Source organism: Diorhabda carinulata, chromosome 4, assembly GCF_026250575.1.
Source record: "Diorhabda carinulata isolate Delta chromosome 4, icDioCari1.1, whole genome shotgun sequence".
Taxonomy (NCBI): Eukaryota; Metazoa; Arthropoda; class Insecta; order Coleoptera; family Chrysomelidae; genus Diorhabda; species Diorhabda carinulata.
Window position 1 is genome coordinate 14,977,563 of NC_079463.1, and position 24,180 is coordinate 15,001,742.

A 24,180-nucleotide genomic window follows, 5' to 3' on the forward strand; every position below is an offset into this window, starting at 1 on the left:
CTGATATGCGTTATATCCTCATCAGATACTTGTCAGGTCATCCTGACCTAGACTTTTCAGCTTCCGGAATAACCTACTAAGGTCTTTATCGGAACTATACAAAAAAAAAATTCAAGTCGGTTTGTCAATAAAACATGTTTCTGAAAGCAATTTATTGAAATAGCTTTTGATACACGATAAATGTGACTGAAATGTTATTGTTGATGTGCATAGATTTCTGAGGGCTTGGACATTTTAAATTGTCCAATTGACCAACTAAAAATAGAATTACCACCAGAATTTAGGGAAGTTGCTGGAGTTGCCTCATTGTCATGATAAAGTCATAGAAAATGTATATATTATTCTCATGATAAAGTCATAGAAAATATATATATTATTCTATCAATCATTATGTGACATTATAATTCTTCTTCTCTAAAATTCTAAAACTAGATACTAGGAGTATCGAAATTTTAGATTTAATTCTTCTTTTATCCATTTTTTCCACTCTTTCTGATCCTCCGCTACTTCATGAATAATATCGTTTATAAAACTCAGGCGAGTAATGCGTTCATCTAGTGTCGCTTTTGTCGCGCCACTTCTATCGTCCACGTGGGAAGGGGCCTAAATGATTAGAGATGGTTCGTGGTGCTTGCGAAGGAATTCTAATGTTTAGCGATTAAAAAGGATAGGCAGCTTTGAAACGCCAATTTTTCAGACAAATATCGATTTCCTGTTCAATTTGTCTTACTAAATCTTCGGTGGAAGGTGATAAATACTCATCAACGATTGAATGTATTTAGTTAGCACATCAGAACAAAGTCGAATAAGAATAGACTCTGAAATTTTTACGAAAATATGTGACATCGTTTATCCGATCAAGTGCAAGCAAAGAAGATTAGTTTAGCATTGATTGTTGTTGAAACTCGATATGGAAGTGAAAAATACCTATAATTCAAAAGTTATATGGTGCCTATGTGATGTTTTAAGTTGGGGGATGGATGCCACCCTTCGGAGAGTGAAAATTGATGAATGTAAACTAACCTCAAAAATTGATAAATGATTTAATTATAAACAAAAATGTCCCCCGCATATTTTTCATGAAGTCAGTATTCTTTTAGCTATGTACAACTGAATCTGCTAATTTTTGAGCCAATAATTTTTTTCAATAATAACTGAAGAATTATATTGCGATAAAATCAGTTAAGAGAAGAGGAAGAAGAAGTGAAGAGAATTTTTAAAAAAGCTTCTATTAAAAATCTTCAAATCATGCTCTGAATCATGCTTGAAAAGTGACAGAGTTACAATGAAAATTAAGTTGATTTTCAAAGTAAAAATAGAAAATTGAACAATTTTCCGTTAAAATGAAAATTTTACATTATCCATCAACAAATTAGTTTATTTGCTCCAACAACGTGTTTAATAAATTGGACCAGTTTTGAAATCATAATTTTAGAAATATAAAACATAAATTATAATTTATTAAATTGGTTGAAGTCTTGAATAGCTTAGAATCTAATGCTAACTTACACATCTGGGACTGATGCACTTACATTAAAAATGTTTTTGAGTCTGCCCGATTGCACATTAAATTACCTTACCACTTTAATTAATGTTTCATTTCAAAATGACACTTTTCCCAATTGCTTTATGACGGCTATAATTATACCTTTGCATGAAGGAGATAAAAAATCAAGCATCAAATTATCGTCCAATTGCACACCTTCCCATGTTATCTGAGATCAAAGAAAGATTGGTCAAAAAGAGGCTTTTATCATTTCTGTTTTAATATAAAATACTTACTACCCATCAAAATGTGTTTTTAAGTAATAAATGCACCAATGATGCTATATTCTCCCTCCTTAATAATGTCTACTTTAGCCTAAACAGCTATCACTCCACTTCAACTTTTTCTGATTTTTCTAAGATTGTGTTAATCATAATATTTTAATCAACAAATTGCAGTACTACGTTTTCAGGAGAACACCTCTCGCATGGTTTAAGTAGCAAAAGAGTCAGCTTGTAAGGCCTGATACAACGATGTCTTCTTGCAAGTCAATAGAATTTGGAGTGCCCCAAGGCTCAGTACTGGTCCCTATTTTGTTTCTTCTATTTGTAAACGACATAACCTAACTACACATCAGTGGTAAAATATGTCTATTGCAGACGACACTAGTTTCTCTTGTAGCATATCTAGTGACCTAATCACCTAAAACCAAAGTTTTATTATATAAAAATTGCATTGCAGCTTTTTTGATAAAATAACACCACCATCGACGTCGTTGAATCTGTAAAATTCTTAGTGCTTTTTGTGGACAATTCCTTGAAATGGGAGTTTATTGCCGTCTTATCTAAAAAATTAAGTTCCTCCTGCTTTGCACTGAGATCAGTTTTCAAAGAATTGAACTTATCTACCTCTCTAACAGTCTATTATGCCCTTATTGAGAACCGTGTGGTGCGACTCAATTTGAGCGAATCTTCAAACAACAAAAGAGAGCTGTTAGTATTTACTCGGACTCAATAGCAGGGCTCACACAGTGACTCATGTGAAAGATTAAAAATTATAACCCTTCTTTATTCATCTTTGAATCCGTTTGCATAATTCGTAAGCACGCTTCTCCAATTTCAGAAAAGTCGTTGCACGGGTATCCACTTAGGAAGGTGGAGCACGACCTTTACCTACCTAATCCATATTCAAAATTAGTTATGTGCTCAATATTTTATATAATAATATTTAGTTTTAGATCAGAAGTACAATAGTGGCATTGAATCTGTATAATGATAAGAAGTTAGATTTATATGTAATTTTTTATCTGTAATGTTGATGAAATAATGTCATTTCATGCATTCTAATTTTATTTTGCCTCAGTTATTTGTTATTAATCAAAATATATTTCACAATATTTTAGTGAAAACCATTTTTTTATGTCTAAGAAGTTATTCGTATCTTATTTATTATATTGTATCATATGATGTGACTATGATAATTGAAATACTAAAAATCATCATATAAATACACGTAAAACAAGTTTATACTTTCAAATAATCTAAAGTTTGAAGTTATTTTAACATGTACCGGGGTTGCTACTTGATATAAATATTGTCTAGGTAACAAGATTGTTCATGCAAAAGGTAAGTTGTCAAGTTTAATAATATATTAATCATTTTAAATACTTTAATTGAAAAATATATTAATTGAAAAAGAGTAAGGAACTATTTAATTTCAATAATATACACAACAGAGTTCATTGTTATACGAGGGATGCTACTTAGGTGAACGTATTCAGAACGTGTCTATTTGCGTTGTTCTCAGATACTTGAAACATTCATTTTGTTCAAGAAAGGGAATTGAATTGCTAATATTTTCGAGCGATGATTTTCTATGACTTTTGACGTGTATTAAACCAACAGCAGTGTACCGATCAACTGAGATTTAAAGATATATAATATAAAGAAAATATATTACAAGATGAGAATAGAATGGATTTTGAAGTATGTCTTCATTCCACGTTCAAATAAATAAGCTGGATTGGATGATCTCTTTAGTGATTTGGGATTATCTAGATAGGAAGCAAAAATTCATGTATCTCACTTACAAAAGTGGAATTTGTTAATACCAGACACGAAGGTTACCTTATCTAGAAACAGAAATAAGGTTAAATTGGAATTCAAACAAAACATAGAGCGAATTCATTGATTCTTCAAAGACAGTCCAAAAACTGCACAACGGGATTAAGAAACCATCGATACCAACAAAATTCGCAGCAAATAGAACCATGAATCGATATGTTTGTGAAATTAAGTATAAAAAACATGGAACGTATGGAAAGTATGCAGCGACATCAAATTCATAGGTTCAAAAAGTGAATTTGACAAATAATCTTGTTCTCTGTCTGTGGTACATCAGAACCAGAGAGAATCTTTATGTAAGAAAAGAGTGGCCCATTCGAAACGAGTATGCTTCTGGAGAAATGGACACCAAATATAAATCGTTGATAGATCCCAAAAACATTATTCTGCACCTTTGCGCAATAAACTGGAATTTTTGGAAAACTTTGTGAAGGCGCCAAACAATAATAGTGTTGCATTTCGGCATTTGGAAACAAGATTTCCAAATAATAGAGATAAAATTCTAGAAGAGATCACTCTTGTTGGACCACAGATTCGTGGAGTTATAAAAGATCCTTAGTTTAAAAGTCTCTCATAATATTTCGCTAGAAAAACTTGGAAATCATTCTAAAAGGTTGTGTAAGAGTTCTTACGAAAAAGTGAAAATTATGAAGATATTGTGACTGACTTCGATACCACTAAACCAATACTCACAATATTTTTTTATGCGCGTTTCGATAACCAAGTTATCATCTCCAGACACCGAAGGTACAGTTTACCCATTGAAGATCCATGTCCTGTACTGCCATTCTAGTTTTTTTTGCCAACCTAGAAAATTTGAGTGACAAACAGGCGGAGAGTTTTCAAAGATATTTAAAGATTTGGGATGAAAATATATTAAGAGCTTACTGTTGATCTATAATAAGAAAAGCTGATTCAACGAAAGACAAACAATTAAAAACTTCTAACTGGGGTAGGAAAACCGTGTAAGCTACTTTAATTAATGGATTTAAAAAAATAAATCGGAATATTATTGAAAAATTGAAATTTCACTCATAGAATATTTTCCAGCAAATCAAAATTATACCAGACTTATTATTTTCATTCATACTAATATGCTAGACAATGTGAAAATGTGGAGACTTTTAAATAATCTTTATGTGTGTTTCCTCATACATAAAAGCAAAAACGCTCCAAAAATTGATTTGAATGATAAACCAATATTATTCGAACGTTTACGTTAAACTAACATTAAATCATGTGAATTGTCCATTTGAATGACACTCTTCTAAACCTCAGGATGCTCTCAATTCAAACATAAAAAGTTATACGAAAATTTGGAATCAATTACAGAATTGTGAGTATGTATCGTTCAGAAATATTGTGATAAATGAAAAACGTAATTAAAAGTTGAAAACAAACTATGCTACCATCGAAATCTAGCGAATATAGATTCAAATATATAACTGATTGAATTTAGACTCTGTTAGCCGTTAAGAAGTAAACAATATTCTCTTCCATGTTGGAATAAATGATTTGATAATTGAATTACTAGCAAAAAAAATCAAAATTAGTTTCATTAATAAAATTGACTAGTTTTATTAATCTCTCAAAGTTACTCGAATTAAACTGTTGTGCTTTTTGTTAGTAGCGCCTCATAAGTTAATAGAAAAATGTCAACTTTTGTCATTCATGTCCACAATCGTTTCAATTTTTTCACAAATTGTTACTTTTCCGTGAAAGTCTGTAAGTAGTTCAAAGTTGTCATCTGTCACCTTTGGAAGTTAGTTGACAGCTGAATCGTGTCAAATGTCACGCAAATGTGACAATGTGACTCCGGACTTATTTTGTTATAGCTGCGGTGAATATACACTTAAAAGCTAATAAAGAGTACTACACCTTTAATTGTTATCGTGCAACCTAGATATTCGCAACCAGGATAAATATTGGGTGTCGCACATCTGCTCTATCTTAGGTCACAGAAATTTGACCGGTTGGTTTAATGGACAATATTCAGCAATACCTTTTGTTAACCAGTAATATGGCGCTTATCGAGGAGATATAAGCATACGGTAAAATACGTAGAGGTTTCTTCTAGAACAAAAGTTCTAAAAACGAAGAAAATGAAACAGAATTTACAGCTTCTGTCAGTCCTCAAGCACCGCATTTGATCAACCAATTGGAGTTTAATCATCTCATAAGAGATTTGGATTTGCCCTAAGAAAAAACTGAAGTGACTGAAACAGAGGGATCTTCTTGAAACGGGAGTTTTAAGTTACCGTATACAGTAAACGTCACAGTTCATATGTCGATTTGTTTTCTCAAGAGAACCACTTAGTGTTAGGTTATGAACATAGTTGAGAGGAATGAAGACTCTTTGTTGTTTGCTCAAAGTCTAAAAGCAGTATTGCTCCATAAAGAAAATGTATTTCCACCACTTCCTTCGACTTTTAATGTAAAAGAAATATTCGACATTATAAAACTAGTGAGAGAAAAGATATAATACAGCAAACACTAATGGTTAAACTGTGAAATTTTAAAAATTGTAACAATAGTTTTACTGGCTACACGAAATACTGTTTATGCGAGTAGAACAGCCGAAACAGAAATGACATTATGTAAGTTCAATATGGTCAGAGATATGTTTACGTTCCTTGATGAAAAAATGCGAGAAATGTACCTTAAATTAACCTAGAAAAGATAATATTACCACATTTGCAAGACAAATATGGAACTGGTTTAAAATTTTTATACCAAAAATTTCCTTCACTGAGTGACGCTGAAATAAAGGAAGGTGTATTTGTTGGATCCGACGTCAAAAAATTGATTGAAGATCCGACATTCATTAACCTTAAATGAAAGAGAAAGAGAAGCTTGGATAACGTTTATCAAAGTTACTGAAAACTTTTTGGGTAACTACAAATCTCCTCAATATTCTGACCTCATCAAATAAATTCTCAGTGCATATTATGAATTGAGATTTAATATTTTCTTGAAAAAATACTTTCTACTTTCTCACCTAAAATTTTTTTCGGAAAATATGAGCGCTTTAAGTAATGAGCATGGATTACGCTCTCATCAAGATATCGCTTCAATTGGAAAGCGCTACCAAGAATAATGAGAATAATGGGAACCAGCAATGTTTGCGGACTACTGTTGGTCTTTAATTAAAGACACTCCGAACTCCGAATATAGGAGACCTGTGAAACCGAAATTTTTAAAAACAATAAATTTATTTTTCATAAAAATGTGACGTGTCTCAATTTTTCTAACCTTTCTTATCCATTTTTTCTATAAAAATCAAGAATCACATATTTTTAGCTCAGAATCAAATATAATAAAACGATAATATGATCATGTAAAGTTAAGGATAATCGGGCATCAAAGAAAAATATTTCGGAGAAGTTTTGTTTGTTAGAAAAACAAGAAAAAAATGATGTATTTTATATATTCGAAAACTACCAGAAAAAATTTTACTTACGGGTAGGAAAATGTGTTATTGCAGTCATCATCAGAAGCCATTTTAGAGATTAATCCCTTACACAACACTTATCTAGATATAATCACTATGATATTGACATATCAGTTCCAATTTCCACATAAAAAAAACTATTTACAAGTCCGATTACGAAATTTCAATACAGTAAACAAGATTAAATTTTAATCAGAATTTTTCTTCTTAATCGATCTAATTATCGTTTTGTTGGATATTATTAATATAGTACCTTGAATAATCAATACAACATATATACGAAAATCACACAGTCCATCCGCGCGCGGGTCACTGAGATCTTCGACGATTTCGTAAAAGGGTACTACTTAGGTTGAGTAGACTAGGCGCAAAAAATACGCAACAGTCACTTGTTGCATTACCGTCGTAGGTATTAAGCTTGAGACAGGTATAACTAACGCGTGCGCCCGCTATCAAGGAAACCGAGATACTGATGTTTTGTTCGGATAGTAGGTTCTGACTTTGTCCGCCATGCCTCGCTAGTAAGGGTCTCTACCTTACCTGTGAGGTAGATACTTTATTGTTTATATGAAATTACGTGTAATCAAGAAATTGAGATTTTTTTTTCAGTTTGTTGCTCGTTAATTAACTATTAAAACGATTTCGTCACAGCTAGCTGATAACTTGTATGACATTTTTAATTGAATTTTTTGATAGTTAATGTTTGTATCTACCTTTATTATATATTTTAATGGAGAGAATGATAACGAAATAGATTGGTTTTTGGTTAACAGAATTTACACTTTTTCAATAGTTCAATAAGAACTTATACATAATCATAGAAGACGCAAAATAAGATGTGATAACAAATGACGATGACGTAATGGAAAGACGTATTTCAGAGATTTTTCAGAAAGAAATAGGTGAAAAAGAGGGATCTTAAAGGAAAGCGACAGTATCAGAAACCCTCAAAACAACAAAAGTTAAAACACGTGAAAAAGAGACAACAGGCAATACAGAAATTAAAATTAAAGGAGGTGCCATAAATACGCCAAATATCGAATGAAATTGAAAATTTAATTTATGACACAGGAAAAGCGCCACTAGGGAGCAAGTGGGGATCATTAAACTAATATACTAGAAAAGGGAAAATGAAATTTCAACAATTGTTGAGGAATCACACAAGTAAAGTTAGCAACTTATATACGAGAATAATACTTATAGAGAACTTAAAAACCATAGAAGATTCACAACAGAACAAACTTCATAACCTAAATTTTAGATAAAGAAATAAAAGAAACAAAAGGACAAATAAAATAATATAAAATCAGGCACTGAAGAAAATATCAAAATTTTGGATATACTTAATATATGCAGATGACAAGTAGTAATGAGAGTAGATGAGAACACTTTGAACTCAAACTTAAAAATTTACGAGTCTATAGATAATGAATATAGAAATAAACGAATAATAAAACGATCATTATAAAGCAAAAAAAGAAGACGCAAGAAACAAAGCTACAAGAATTAAAAATAGAGTAGGCTTAAAATTTCAAATACCTTGGCTTGACATTAACACAATATGTAAGACTGGAACAAGATATACGCGAAAGGACTAAAGCAACTGGAAAATCTTTCGCAGAATGACATACCAAAAAAATAAAATAGAAATGTCCTAGATATAAAAAATAGAGATGTGAAGATATCAGAGAAAAACTCCATAAATTATGTTAATAAAGTTATTTGTTGGTGTTGCTATTTTTATTGTTTGTTTTTGTATTATATCGATCGAAAAATTCAGAAGTAACTGATTCTATGCATGGTAAATAAGTATCTATAGAAAATATTTTATCATTATATATAGTATTTCTTGATTTAAAGCTCTGTCTCACGTCAAAGTCAATGCCAGGAGTCTTATATAGAGCTCGTTCCAAAATATGTAAGTTTTAATGAAAAGTTTGTTCTATGTATCTATTTTTTCTTTTTTAAAAATTGGATTAGAATTTTTTGGGACTCTATTTTTAAATTGTTTGATTAAATTAATTTTCGTATCATGTGGGCGATATGAGTGCTTCCAATTATTACTATTAATGTTCTGCTAATGTTTCTCAATAAAATGTTATGTTGTCTTAATACGCAACCTCAGTCTCTCTCAGTATCATCTTGGAATTCATTTAATATACAATATTTTCGCCATATTGTTATTGACTTCACTTTCAGGCTTGCTCTTTTGTCGGCTTTATTTATTTTGTCTTTGTTAGTACCCAATTCCCTTGACAACCTCTCACTTCTATAGCTTATATTGAACTTTTCATTTTCCTTCAACAATGAACATTTGATGTGGAACCAGCTAAAGCTAAAAATCACACTTGCTAAACTACACGTCTGTTTAGTTGATTATATTTTTTTTCTTTCCTCAAATAATCTTCCCGTCGTGATTCCATAATTATTTTATCTATTTATAAATATTTAATTTAATTTAAAATTTAAACGAGCGTTTCGTGAAGTGTCTAAAGACATAAAATCTGGATGATCGCTCAATTGTTGTCAAATTCAAATATTCAATAGTAGTTTAGAATAGAAAAGATTTCACTTCATATCAAAACTCTAATATTATCATCAATATTCGTCTTAATTTTCCATTTCCTCTTTATTGCGTGATCTATAACATCTCTTTTCTTAATTATGCCATAATTTGTAGATTTTTATACTTCAATCAATTCGTTCATCCGCTGGATACTTTCTATGCATTGTTCACGTTTTACGCTTCTCAAACGTTTCGATTTTGTAAATTTGTAGCCTTGACGTCGCTAGCTGGAACTCTTTCTCAGAAAGTTATAATCGGTCTTAGTTAAAGTAAAAAGCGGTGATATTTAGTTGTCTGAAGACTCAATGTCGATTTAGACCCCACCAGCTTTTTAACGAACAGAAAATATCAGATAGAGAAAAAATTTCCAGCAATAATATATTATTACGAACAATTTCGCGAAATGAGTCCTTTTGCCTTAGGCTCTGTTCAGCTACAATGAAATTTTAAAATTCGGCGAATTGGTGCAGCACCTTGCATCTACTTTTTATAAATTGCGGCGCGCCTTTAATGCTTTCTATTAGAACTTTTCATAATAGCAGGCGGTTTATTTACAGTATTTCTCCTAACGAATTCCTAGAAATGTCGATATTTTTTGTTCTAGAGGCTTGTGGAATTTTATTTAGGATATATAAGGAGTTGTGTAATTGCAGTTACTTTAGTTTTAAACAAATAGTAGATGTCCTATTTGTACTACGGTCTCAAGTAACTAATAAGTGTGTAATCACAAACCAGCCAATTGCGCATTGTATACAGAAATTATCAGTCTGTTTCGTTATTGACGTCTACCGGAGACTCTAGAAAATTGGCCTAAGTACGAATTATTATTGGTAGTTCTAGCGCTCCGTGCTGAAAAGCTCTGATTTTTGTTCATTAGAAACGTTTAAATTTAATAACAACCCAAGAACATCTGAATTTTCAAAATATATTTAATGTGCATGTGATACCTATAGCAATCAGCACGAGTTACGATACATATTATCATATTATTTAAAGAAATCGTTAACAAAGTCGGGTCAAGAGAATCATGAGATAAAATACTATTAATTAAATATTTCACTCGACATGCGGGATATAAAACATGTTTTAAGTTTGATTTTATGCATAACTGATGATATTTCATGACATAGTGTGACTAGCTTCGTGTGATAATATTATCAATTTGGAGAAAGAGATTAACATTAGATAACAATGTTTAAATCGAGTGTGGCCAATACGTAATCTGCGATTGACCGTCATATTTCGCCGGGATAGACTAAACTTGGTATATTTATTAACTAATGATTGAATGTCATGCAAAGCTGAACTAATTTGATTCATATGATTTTACCAGGTGCTTCGATTTGGATTTTTCTTGTAACCTTTCTCAGCTTTTTCCTATAATAATAATCGGTAAGTATTTTGATTTCTCAGTAGTTCATAAAAGTTGAGTACGGCTTGGATTGAAGGATGTCTGATGAATACATATATGATATAATTAATGGATAAGAATTCTGTCTATATTGGTATGCCTGAATTTGTATGCCCTTGCGCATGCTTAAACACAAAGAGGAAATTTTACAAGATCTTATGTGTTTTTGTGATAATGTTACAGAATATCTAAGTTTAGTTTCAATCTTCAAAGCATCCAGGTAAAGAATAATGCAAGAAAGGCTAATCGTAAAACATAAGTCAGCGCTCTTTTGTTTGCGTAATCCATAATAAATAAAAATTCATAAAATATGAATATGGTAGTAACAAAACTACAGTCTACTACTACTACTATGTAGTAAAGAAAAATGTTTTATGTTTTGATATTTCTTTTCAGTTTTGTTTATAAATTGATTGTAGTATGTTATTTATCATTTTTTCCGGATAATCATTTTCTTTCAATGCAGTTTTTGCTTTTTGAACAGCTGAGTATCTAAATAAATCTGATAGTTGGATAGATCTATCAGCCAAACTTATTATCATTGATCTTTTTTGTGACATAGGATAATACAAATTGAATTTTAAATATCTTGAGGACCAAGTTGGTTTCGTATACCAGTCTGCTTTTATGTTATTGTTAATTTCGTATAATGTGACATTAAGAAAATTGATTCAATTATTTTGCTCAACCTCGATTGTGAATTGAAGTTTTTCATGTTCATGTTTTTAATTTGATTCTTTGGTACAGCAGTAATGCAATCATCTACATATCGGAAAAAGAATGGAATATTTATATCAAATTTGCTTAGAACCGTTTCCTCAAGATCTTCCATTACCAATTGTGCTATAACACTTGAAAAGAAGCTCCCATAGCACAACCATCAATTTGTTTGTATACTTCATTTTCATATTTGAAATATGTTGTTGTAAGTGTGCGTTTATAAATTCATTTTGAGGTTTTTCTGTATATTCTTGACAATGGTAATAGGAATATTTGTATATAAAGCAACCACATCTGAAGAAATAAATACATATTCATTAGGAATTTTGATACTTTCAATTTTTTCCATAGAAATCCTATGTGTTTTTGATATAAAATTTTTTTCAAAATATTTTTCAAATAATTAGATAATGGGGTGAGAGGAGTTTGAATACTTGAAACAATCGGTCGAAGGGGAATATCAGATTTGTGGAGCTTTTGAAAACCATATATTTTAGGGGGTAAGGCATTGTGAATTTTCAATTTTTTGCGTCTGATGGCGAAATAAAAAGTTGTTCTACCTGAGATAGGAGTGGATCATTATTTTGTTGTTGATAGGAATTCATAGGGTCTTGCTTAATTTTTTTGTAAGTGGTCTTATCGTTTAATAATTTCATCATTCTTTATATACAAATATTCCTATTACCATTGTGACAAATACATAAATTAATTAAAAAATGGGACAAAATTAAAGAATATACGGAAATACCTCAAAACGAATTTATAAAAGCTATAGAATTCACATTTACAACAACATATTTCAAATATGAAAATAAAATTTATAAACAAAATGATGGTTGCGCTATGGGAGCTTCCATTTCAAGTGTTATACCACAATTGGTAATGGAAGATCTTGAGGAAACGGTTATAAGCAAACTTGATATAAATATTCCATTATTTTTCCGATATGTAGACGATAAGTTGATTTTATCCTTATTTTGATATTCATGGAGACGATCTATAGATCAATATAAATAAACAAATTGTCAGTAACAATATCATATTTTGATAAAGACTTAAAGAAAAGTCGAAACGTCAAAATATATCATTCTTTTGAAAACTATAGAAAAAAACTAATTTTGAAACAGAAGAGACCTAAAATCAAGAACATTTAGATGTATTATTATATCAAAAGGTCTAAAAAATAAGAAATCGAAGAAATTTATATATATATATATATATATATATATATATATATATATATATATATATATATATATATATATATATTCTGCTGAATATTCTTGATTATAGGTCTTTTCTATTTCAAATTTTTTTTCAATAGTTTTTGAAAGGAATGTAAAAATTGACGTTTCGACTTATTCCAGTCTTTTTCAAAAACTAATTTTGGAATTAAGATAATTTAGAAGAATAAACATATATAAAGGGTCTAAGAAATGAAAAATTAAAGAATATAAATATAACTTTCAAATGTAAAAGGCTCAAAAATATGTATTTGTGCAGAATATCTTCATTTTTACGTGAAATTCACTGCTGAAGTTTTAATTAGTTGTTGTGGCTAGAATTAACTTTACAAACAAAAAAAATAAAAAATGCTGGTATTCTAAGTAAGTTTGGAAAGAATTAAAGAAAGAAATAAATAAAAATTCAGATCAAAATTCTGTCGCGAGATTGCGGATTCACAAGCACACAAAGAAGTAAAGTGGAAAAAAGAATATTAAAAGTATAAAAAAATGATATTCTAAGAAAATGTATATTACCTATGACTACTGCTCCACAATAATCAGTTAACGAAATAGGAAATATTTTTAGAAGAAATCAGAAAAATATGACTTATAGGTATACCACAAATTCTAGGTCTACTTCCTCTGTAGAAGTACCGGTTCAGTATTTTTGCGTATGTATCTATTGAGTGATTTTCAAGAGATTTGATTTTCAATAAATTTCACTTTTAGAAACATCATTTCGTTAATACTAATATCCTAAAAGATATCACAGTATTAGAACAAGTTTGTAGCATAGTGCGGTACCAATACTAACCGAGTTTCATATGTTTTTGTAATATTTCATCGTAAAATTTTTAAATAAATCAGATTTTTTCTTCAACTTCTGTATATTTGTTTGCATTCGTTCCATCTGAGTAACTAGTGTCATATATTTTATCAGCCTGCCTGGGTCTTAGGACAAAGTAGTGGAAATGTAAGTGAACTATAAAGACAATTTAGAATAACTAAACATATAGGAAAAGTAAGTACTTATGGGAAACTGCCATTCGAAGAATTGTCAAAATGAATTAATTTCTATATAATTAATATAATACTAATATAAAATTGAAAACTAATCTAGTTAAAATTTTTTTTTCTGTTCAATGGACAGGTAAATTGGACAGATGAGAATCTACGCTGAATGAGGGAAGCGCATCTCAACGACTAGAAAAAGACATGGAATTGATTAATTGCTCATCATGTACTGAATAGAAACATAACATTTCAATAAAACTGTATACATTTCCATTGCGCAACATTTGTTAGTAAGTATATTAAAACTCTATTTCCAGACTAATTCAATAAATGATTACCAGATTACCTATATCCCCAGATCTCGACCATTTGAACCTAATTTCTTGGGGTTACTTAGAAATCCAAGTCTTTAGACCAAACCATCAAATGTTGGAAAGCTAACATATTACCAAATAGTGAAATTACAACATTATCTTTGATAGCATAACTGAACTATGATGACTTGTTTTCATAACTTTTCATGACTTTTATTATTTTGTAATTAGTGAAGACAACAGAAATGGTCTGTAAAAATACTCACCTAAACAATAGTGTTGTGTCATTGGACATTATCAATGATAACGTCATATATCTGAATTAGAACATTGTATAAATTATTATTTTACATGAAAAGAGTCGACCGGAAATATAGACGATTACGTAAAGTATTTGAACTATGTATTGTATTATAAATTATAGATGAACTCCTCATTTAATCCAGTACTTTAGTAATGAATTTTGAATTTAATCAATGAAATACTTCGGTTTATGATTATTAACACTTTGACGTCTCATTTGTAGCTGTAAACAAGAAGTAATTTAGCTATATTCTAGTTTTTACATCAAGCCTGAACCATGCATTGTCGATATTTTTAAAGGTAACGGCAATAATACATGAAACGTTTGTAAGCATATTCATATTTTGTCTTGGATACATTTTTGAGATGTCAACACAATAACAATAACACATGTACCAACACCTGGACATCATATATTTGTTCATTACAAATATTTTTTGCGACAAGTAGTGAATTTCAGAATTTTGTATCAACAATAAACAAATAGTCGCAGAAGATGCATTCAGTCTTTTGAAGATACACGAAGAGGGCGGCTCAGGACAAGAAGAAAAAATAGGGAGATCATGGGCCTCAGTGGGCTGCAGGACCATATACAAGGACGTTTAAAATCTCAAGTAATTTATAAATTTTAGTGTATGTTTTTGAAACTACATTACAACTAATTGCTTCATGTGGCTAATGATGGATTTTAAGCAAAAACTCTTTCCAATAAATGTCGGGCAAGTGCGAGAATTTGTTATAAATTTCTACTTGAAACTTTTTAATTCGTTCCGAAAATAATACACATATTGTTTTGGATTTTTTTATATTTATGTCATATTGCACTTAAAATTACAACAAGAACGGTATATATTTTATCGAAAAGGAATTAATGCAGGTTCGTCAACTCTTGTTTAGTTTCGATGATTTTAAAGTTTCGTCTCTAATATCCCGAGTTCTAATAAAGATAAATTGTTCTTTTCAGACTAACAACACTCAGTAAATCAAGCCCTTTCAGTTAGGATATGAATGAATCGGTTGAGTATTCGGAAAATTAAACGCGGACTTTCAACGTCACTTCACAATTTTTTTGAGATTTTTTATGCATTACTTGAGCTCTAATCAAGGTAAGTTGTTCGTTTATTCTAAGAACATCACTTAAAATTTTTTCTAAGATTTTTTATGCATAGTTTGAACAAACTAAATCTTATTTAAAAATATATGGGTGAAGTTTTGCAAAGAGCAGCCGAATTACATGGAAAAATTGCAAAAGTATTTTTCACATTTCTTGAATCAACGGAATGATGTGGACTTCTAAAAAACTATTTCTCGGATCCTTCTCACATAACTACATTCACATAATCTATTTTTTATGATATATTAATTTAATGCTGTGTAAATAAGAAAAAAATTTGATGGTGAAACTTAGTTATAGAGATGAATCTCCAATAAAAAATAAAAAAAATCCGGTGATGGGTGGCTCAGGTATAATGTTGAACTACGTGAAAAGAAGAAGAGAAAGTTTAGAGATATTTCCAGTCATCTAGATTGATGCAAAATACTTTGGAACAGCTCTAACAGTTTCATCCAATTGTTGGCCGCGGATCTACTTTAGATAGCCCATGTGCAAGATCCAATTTTGGCACACTCTCTCCAACATCTCGGCCGGTATTTCACGAATAAATGCTTCAATATTGACTTTCAGTGCGTCAATCGTTGCTGGTTTGTCACTGTAAACATTAGTTTTAACATGGCCCCACAAGAAATAGTCAAAAGGCGTTGAATCAAACGATCTAGGCGGCCAATTGAAGAGCCCCAAACGTGAGATGAACTGTTCACCGAAAGCGTCTCTCAATTTGGTCATTGTTTCGCGTGGTGTATGGCATTTGGCACCGTCTTGCTGAATTTTGGGCAAAAAAGATTCGTCAATAATCACACGGTAGCGCTCGCCATTAATAGTAACGTTTTGGCCATCGTCGCTGTTGAAGATGTACGGCATGATGATACCTTAATCCACACCAAACAGTGACTTTTTAGGGATGCATTGGTAGCTCTTGCAATGCTTCTGGCTGGTCTTCATTCCAGATGTGGCAATTTTACTTGTTGACGTATCCATTCAACCAGAAATGAGCTTCGTCGCTGAATACAATGTTTTGATAAAAAAGTAGATCTCCCTCCAACTTTTCCAGCGCCCATTCACCAAATGTTAGACGTTGTGGGAGATCGTATGTCTCCAATTTTTGCACCAGTCGTATCTTATAAGGTTTTACACCGAAATTTTTTCGCAAAATTTTCCACGTAGTGGAGTAACAGAGACCCAATTGGTGCAAACGGCTACGATTCGGCATCAGTCATCAGTAATATTGGCGGATACAACCGCAATATTTTTATCAGTCGTCACTGTACGTTTGCGTGTAAGTGCTTTAATGTCAAATAGTGTCAAACTGGGTTCGAAATTTAGTCACAAGCTTCCGAATAGTTCCCTCAGTAGGTCGATTAAACTGGCCATAAATTGGAAAAATTGCGCGATGCACACTCTTAACCGAGCATGAATTTTGATAGTAAAATTCAATAATTTGCAAACGCTGTTTGAAAAATTAAAGATCCAACTGACAACTTGACAAAGAGAAAAGACACGATTCACGCGTGATCTGTCAAAAACCGTGTTGCCAAAAAGATACCAGCAAACAAAATCACTTGTTAATTTTTTAACGAAACAAGAAATTGTCGCTTGATTCGGAGGTAATAAGAATTCAAGTCATAAATTAACAAAAACTACTAAAATGAACCAAAAAGAAAGTATTAATGTTATTGCATTTGGGCGAAATACAAAATATGTTGAAATAGTCATATTGGTAGCGATGAATATGAGCATGTTATAAATATACTACGGCTACCCCATATTCCATGCATTCAACTCCAAAATATATACTTCAAGTAATTTCTCTTTCATATTGTCAAGATAAAGTCGAAAAGGTACCTAAGCCTAAAACACCAGAAATAATAGTGTCCGTTATTTGTTTACTTCATAAAAGCGCATGTTTATATTTTTTCGGTGAGTGAGACAAGTTAAAACTTGTAGTTTAGTCCCAGTTAGCCCTGTGAGGAATCTTCATAGTCTAGGCAAAAGTAACCGAGCGTTGGCGATAGAAAACCTTTAGGGCTAGCTCGGAAAACCACAACAATTGAAGATAAACGTAATAATAATGATGAGTGAACGTAACGACTCACGGACGTATAGATATCAGCTCAGATCAATGAATCTAGGGATCTGATTTCAAACTATTCTGCATTAAAAAGGAAAGAAGCTGGATTTTTTGAAAAGGTAGCAGTGACGAAATCTCTTTTAAGACGTCACAATGAAATAAATAAATCGCAGTATGCTAAAGAACATGAAAAACGGGGAACCTGAAGTGATAAGTTAAAGTTTGAGGTTTTTGGGTCTAAGAGAAGAGTGCTAATGCACAGATCAAAGAGAGAATGGATATCAGACTCATTCTCAATCCCGACTATAAAACACGGCAGAGGATCAGTAATGGTTTGAGGATGTTTTGGAGGAAGGGTAACTAGAGATTTTGGTCAAAATTTGAGGAATTATAAAGGAAGAAATCTATGAAAATTGCCAGCATATCAATGATTTGAAAGAATTGGAATAGGAGCATGTACTGAAAGTAATGATTTGACCGTCACAGTTACCCGACCTCAATCTTATTGACATGACAGTCTGTATTATAGTTATTATTAACACGTTCACATTAACATTTATTTGTAAGAAAATTTTTACATAGCTTTAACAACAGAACTTATTATATTGGTCATTTCTTCCATTCGCTCAGTAGTCGGTTGGTCGGACAGCGTTGCCAGTTTCATGAGTTTTGAATTAATTCTGGCGTGAACATACTCCCCGCGTTGAAAGCATAAGGATGGCTTTCAAAGGTCAACTGGAAGGGGGCAGATTTTTTGAAAGCTTCTTTTGATGATTTCTCCAGAGGGAGTTCTTATAGAAGCGACCCTAGCGATACCGTCAGGGCCTCTATGGAGCTTGCTGATTCTACCTAATAACCACTGAGTGGGCATAGTGTTCTCGCCTTTCACTAAAACGAGAGAATCTTCTACTAGATGGCCTTGGTTGGACTTCCATTTGGTGCGTCTTTGGAGCTCCGCAATGTACTCAGATTTCCATCTGTTCCAGAAGTGCTGTGCTAATTGTTGTACGAGCTGAAATCTGGAAAGTCGATTCATTTTTATGTCGGTGACATCTTGATCAGGTGCTGCAATTATTGGTCTTCCAATCAAGAAGTGAGCTGGAGTAAGAGGTCCAAAATCGTTGGGATCAGAGCTCAGTGGGCATAAAGGACGCGAATTCAAAATCGCCTCGATTTGTGCGAGAACTGTGGCAAATTCTTCAAATGATAAATGAACTTGGGTTAAAACGCGCCTTAAATGATGCTTTACGCTTTTGACAGCTGCTTCCCACAAACCTCCGAAATGAGGAGAGTAGGGTGGTATAAACCTCCACTCTATATTCTGAGAGCTACATTTCTCGATTATAGTGTTGCTGCCATGTTTTAGAAAATCCTTTAGCTCTCGCTGTGCCCCGACGAAGCTTGTTCCATTGTCGGACAATATTTTTGATGGTTTGCCTCGTCTAGAGACAAAACGATATAGCGCTTGAATAAATGATTCTGAAGAAAGGCTAGAAATCAATTCCAAATGGACTGCTTTAGTTGATAAACAAATAAATACGCCAATATAACATTTACTTAAACGACAACCTCTACCTTTCTTATCGTTAATCATAAATGGCCCCGCGTAATCAACTCCCACTATTGAAAATGCACTAGAAGGATTAGTTCTATCGCGCGGTAAGTTGGCCATAATTGGCTGTATGGTTTTAGCATTGAATTTGAAGCATTTCACACAATTCTTAACAGTCTTTCGTGCAAGATTTCTACCGGATATAACCCAGTAATTTTCTCTTATAGTGCTTAAGAGCAGCTGAGGGCCGCCATGCAATAGGCGTTCATGTTCTTGTAAAAATAGTAGCTTTGAAAAATGATGCTTTGAATTGATCAAAATTGGATGCCTTTTGTCAAAGGAGTAATTTGAATGTTTTAGTCGCCCTCCTACGCGTAGCAAACCATCGGGTTCTAGAAAGGGACTAAGACTTAATAGATTACTATGGGAGCTCAAAGGCTTGTTATTTTTCAATGTTTCAATTTCGGTAGAATACGATTGAGATTGACAAATTCGAATGAGACATTTTAGAGAATCACTTAACTCCTGTACTGTAAGAGAACCGCCTCTTCTGCGATTTCTCTGAAGACAATTATCCTTAAATCGTAAAATGTATGCCATTGTTCGTTGCATTCTTGAGAAATTTGAGAAACGTTCAAAGGGAAAACTCAGAGTAGGGGGCGCAACATTGGTCAGAAGACTGGATTTAAGTTCAGGTAAATCATGAACCACCTCCAGCTTGTCATTGGGCCAAAAACTTGGGTCCTTAGCTAGCCAAGTAGGGCCGCGCCACCACAAATCAGAGTTTAAAATTTGACTAGGATATATTCCCCTTGAAGCAATATCTGCTGGATTATCGTGGGTGGGGATGTGCCTCCAATCGGCGTGTTTAGTGAGAGACTGAATTTCTGCCACTCTATGGGCCGTGAATGTTTTTAGCAGATTCGGGCTTGTGCGTACCCAAGCTAGAGTTATAGTTGAGTCCGACCAAAGTGTGAAAGATTTGAATTGAATTTTCAAAGCAGTTTTAGCTTTATCTGTTAGGCGGGCTAGAAGCAATGCTGCGCATAATTCCAACCGCGGGATTGGTATTGTTTTTATAGGTGCCACCTTTGCCTTGGCGCATAACAGGGATACATGAACCTTTTGATCGGAATCAATACTTCTCAAATAAACACAGGCTCCGTAAGCCTTTTCCGAAGCGTCAGCGAAACCATGCAGTTGTAATTCAACAGCATTCTTGCAAATAGCTTGTCTGTTTAACTCAAGATCGTTCAAAATAAGAAGCTCCTTCTCCAACCTTACCCAATTTTCAGATATAGCTTTTGGAATAGCGTCATCCCAAGCTAATTTATTTTCCCATAATTTTTGCATTATCATTTTTGCGATAATAGTACATGGGCTTAGTAAACCAAGGATGTCGAATATTTTTGATATAGTAGATAAAATTGTGCGTTTTGTGACCTTTGTACCTATAGGATTGGTATGAATTTTATATTGAAGCTTATCGTTATTGCAAACCCATATCAAGCCTAATGTTTTTGTTTTGCCATCATGCGCAAATTCTAGTATATCGGATTTTAAATCATTTGAACTTATATTTTTGAGCGCGTTGGTGTCGTTAGAGCACCATTTTCGGAGTGCGAAACATCCCGATTTAAGAGTGTCACTTATCGCTTTACATATGTATTGCGCATGCTCAAGTGTAGGTGCACCTGTTAACAGGTCATCTACATAAAAGTCGTGCTTAATGATTTCGGCTATTTCCGGGTTCATTTCTTGAATATCCTCAGCGAGTTTAGCTAAACAGCGTATTGCAAGATAACTGGCAGAGGCTTGCCCGTATGTAACGGTATTTAGCTGGTAGACTTCCAGGTTATCACTCGGATTTTCGCGCCATACAATTTTTTGCAAATGCCTTTGCTCGGGCGTTATTGAAATTTGCCGGTACATTTTAACTATGTCTGCCGAAACTACATAGTTATATTTCCTAAACCTTAAGACTATTGATAGTAAATCGTCTTGTAAAACGGGTCCAATGACTTGAATATTGTTGAAGGATAGACCGTTGCTAGAGGGCGCTGATGCATCGAAAACTACCCGTAGTTTTGTGGTCAAACTCTCTTCTCTCAAAACTCCGTGATGCGGCATGAAATATTCGAAGCTTGAATCATTGCCGTTACAAATTGTCATATGGCCTAGCTCTTTATACTCGTTCATAAATTGTATATATCTGCTGTGCAGCATTGGATCTCTCCTGAATTTTCGTTCTAATGCATAGAAACGTTTTTCGGCTTGAGCTTTTGACTCACCTAAACTAGAAGGTTGTTGCTTCAAAGGTATAGTGACTGTAAAACGTCCGTTCGCGTCTCTGGTAGTAGTTTTGATGAAATTGTCCTCGCAAAATTGTTCATCTGGAGAAAGTTGTCGCGTGCTAGATATTTCCTCGATTTCCCAAAATTTGGCTATTGAATTTAATAATTCCTGGTTTATACTTAAATTACAAGAAGCCTTTTCAACGTTGTTAGTACTTATTTGCCCAGATACAACCCAACCTAGCACTGTATCAATTAATAGCGGCATATTTTTTCCTAACGAAATTTTGTTATTGCTTAAAATTGTCCAAAATAGGTCCGCGCCAATGAGCATGTCTACTGGTCCGGGAATATTGAATTGTGGATCAGCTAGCTTTAGATCACCTGGAATCGCCCAAGATTGCGTGTTGATTCGACAACACGGCATCACACTTGTAATCTCTTTTAGAATATAACAATTGCCATGCGCTTTAAAATTGGTATGTATAGATTTAAATGAAACCTTACACCTTTTACTGACCTTTGAAATATTGTTTGAAATTCCGAAAATTGAAAGATCTGTTTTATGTGTCGCAATATTCAAACGCTTTTGCAAATCCTCCGTTATAAAGGAAGTTTGAGAACCACAATCTAATAACGCTCTTGCTTTGTGAAAATTATTGAAATTGTCTGAAATGAGTAAACAGGCGGTAGATAATAGCACCTGCCCCGCCGCTGGTACCACTACGCCACTGCTTAGTGCTGCGGAACTTGAGCTCGCGTTGTCCGCTATCTCGAGTTTTTCATGCAAAATTGTATTGTGCCAAGCTTTACACACTTTGCAAGGCCCTAATTTACACTGTTTGACAGAGTGACCCGAACGCAAACAGTTATGGCAAAGATTTGATTTTTTGACAAAATCTTTTTTTTGTGTTATTGTTAATCCGAGAAACTCTGCACAACGATATATTGAATGCTCTTTCTTGCAATAGGAGCATGTATATGTACTTGAGGTCAATGACCTTACTCTACTTTGTTTATTGAATTTATTTTCCTCATTACTAAATTTTGAATCTGATTTATTTAAACTGAGACTGTTCTTTGATTCTAACATATTAAGAAAATTGGAACGTTTTTGTAAAAATTGTAGGAATTTATCTAACTTTGGCAATTCTTCCTGATCTCTATTTTCCCTTTCCCATTCAAGGTTTGAGCTAGTATCTAATTTATTAGTAATCCAAAAAATTAGTAGAGGATCCCAATTAGTTATATTTTGCCCCAATTGTTCAATAGATCCCAAATGTTTGTGAATATCGTCAGCTAAATTTTGTAGTTTTTCAGCTGTCGGTTTTTGTATATTTTCTAATGAAAAAATAGCTCTAATATGTTCATATATTAATTTTTTAGTATTGTCAAATCTTTTTGAAATTGTGGCCCATGCCACTTCATAATTGTCGGCCGTATATTTGATTTTGGAAATGGACGCCGCTGCTGTTCCTCCTAGTGCACTTCGCAAGTAATAAAATTTTTGAATATTATCTAATTTTTTACTATCATGAATAAGGCATTTATATGTGTCCCTGAATTCTAACCAATCTTCAAAGTTTCCACTGAATTTAGGAAGTGATATATCCGGAAGCTTTATACCCTCGTTTTTACAACAAGCTTTGTCTGAAATCACGCTAAGATTTGTATCATTATCGTGATTATTGTAGCTTTGTAAAATGTTTTTAGCAACAGCGATTGCATCATAATATGAATTTTCAAATCTCTCTCGTTCGATTAATTGCTCATCTAAATTTATATCATCCTGTAACTCTATTTCTAATTGATATGATTTGAATTCGTCAAGATAATTTTCGGCATCACGTAACCTATCTTTTAATTTTGTAACTTCTGTTTGGCTTAAATTAGATATAGTTGCAAATTCATTTACCGCTTTTGTGAAAATAGTTAACTGAGCTTTAATTACACCTCTTTTCTTTATTAGTTTGCCAAGTTCTGCCATTTTATATTGTCAAATTGTTCAAGCACAAACAGAGAAGCTTTGAAATCGCAAATGGAAAGAAAAATTCGGAAATAAATAATTTGGAACAAACTCACTCTGATTTCGGTCGAACTGCCTGATTCTTGCAATTGAACTAGTCGGCCAGTTGAGTTGATGTCTGGTCGCCGTGATATTGTATCGACTACTTGTTTGGTCGATCACTTTGCACTCGTTGATAGTTGCTTGCAGCACGTGGTAAATTGTTTTTGGGTTATAGTTGTTAATAATATATTGTTTATTGCGAATTTTCACTGGTTTTGTTTATAATCCGGCTCGAAGGACCATTTTTTGTATTATAGTTATTATTAACACGTTCACATTAACATTTATTTGTAAGAAAATTTTTACATAGCTTTAACAACAGAACTTATTATATTGGTCATTTCTTCCATTCGCTCAGTAGTCGGTTGGTCGGACAGCGTTGCCAGTTTCATGAGTTTTGAATTAATTCTGGCGTGAACATAATAAAGCTGAATTCGAATTCCACTCCACAATATCCTAAAAATGGA

The 24,180-nt window shown here is 32.7% G+C and overlaps 1 protein-coding gene across 1 annotated transcript in view; it reads right to left on the minus strand.

Annotated features, from left to right (window-relative positions):
- The window catches only part of LOC130893277 (putative transcription factor SOX-15), a 190,785-nt gene extending 183,278 nt beyond the window's left edge, over positions 1 to 7,507 (minus strand). The window contains exon 1 of the mRNA XM_057799239.1: positions 7,070 to 7,507. Within this exon, the coding sequence (XP_057655222.1) occupies positions 7,070 to 7,110 (41 nt within the window). The 5' untranslated portion in view covers positions 7,111 to 7,507. The remainder of the gene's footprint in view (positions 1 to 7,069) is intronic.
- Between the last annotated feature and the right edge of the window lie 16,673 nt (positions 7,508 to 24,180).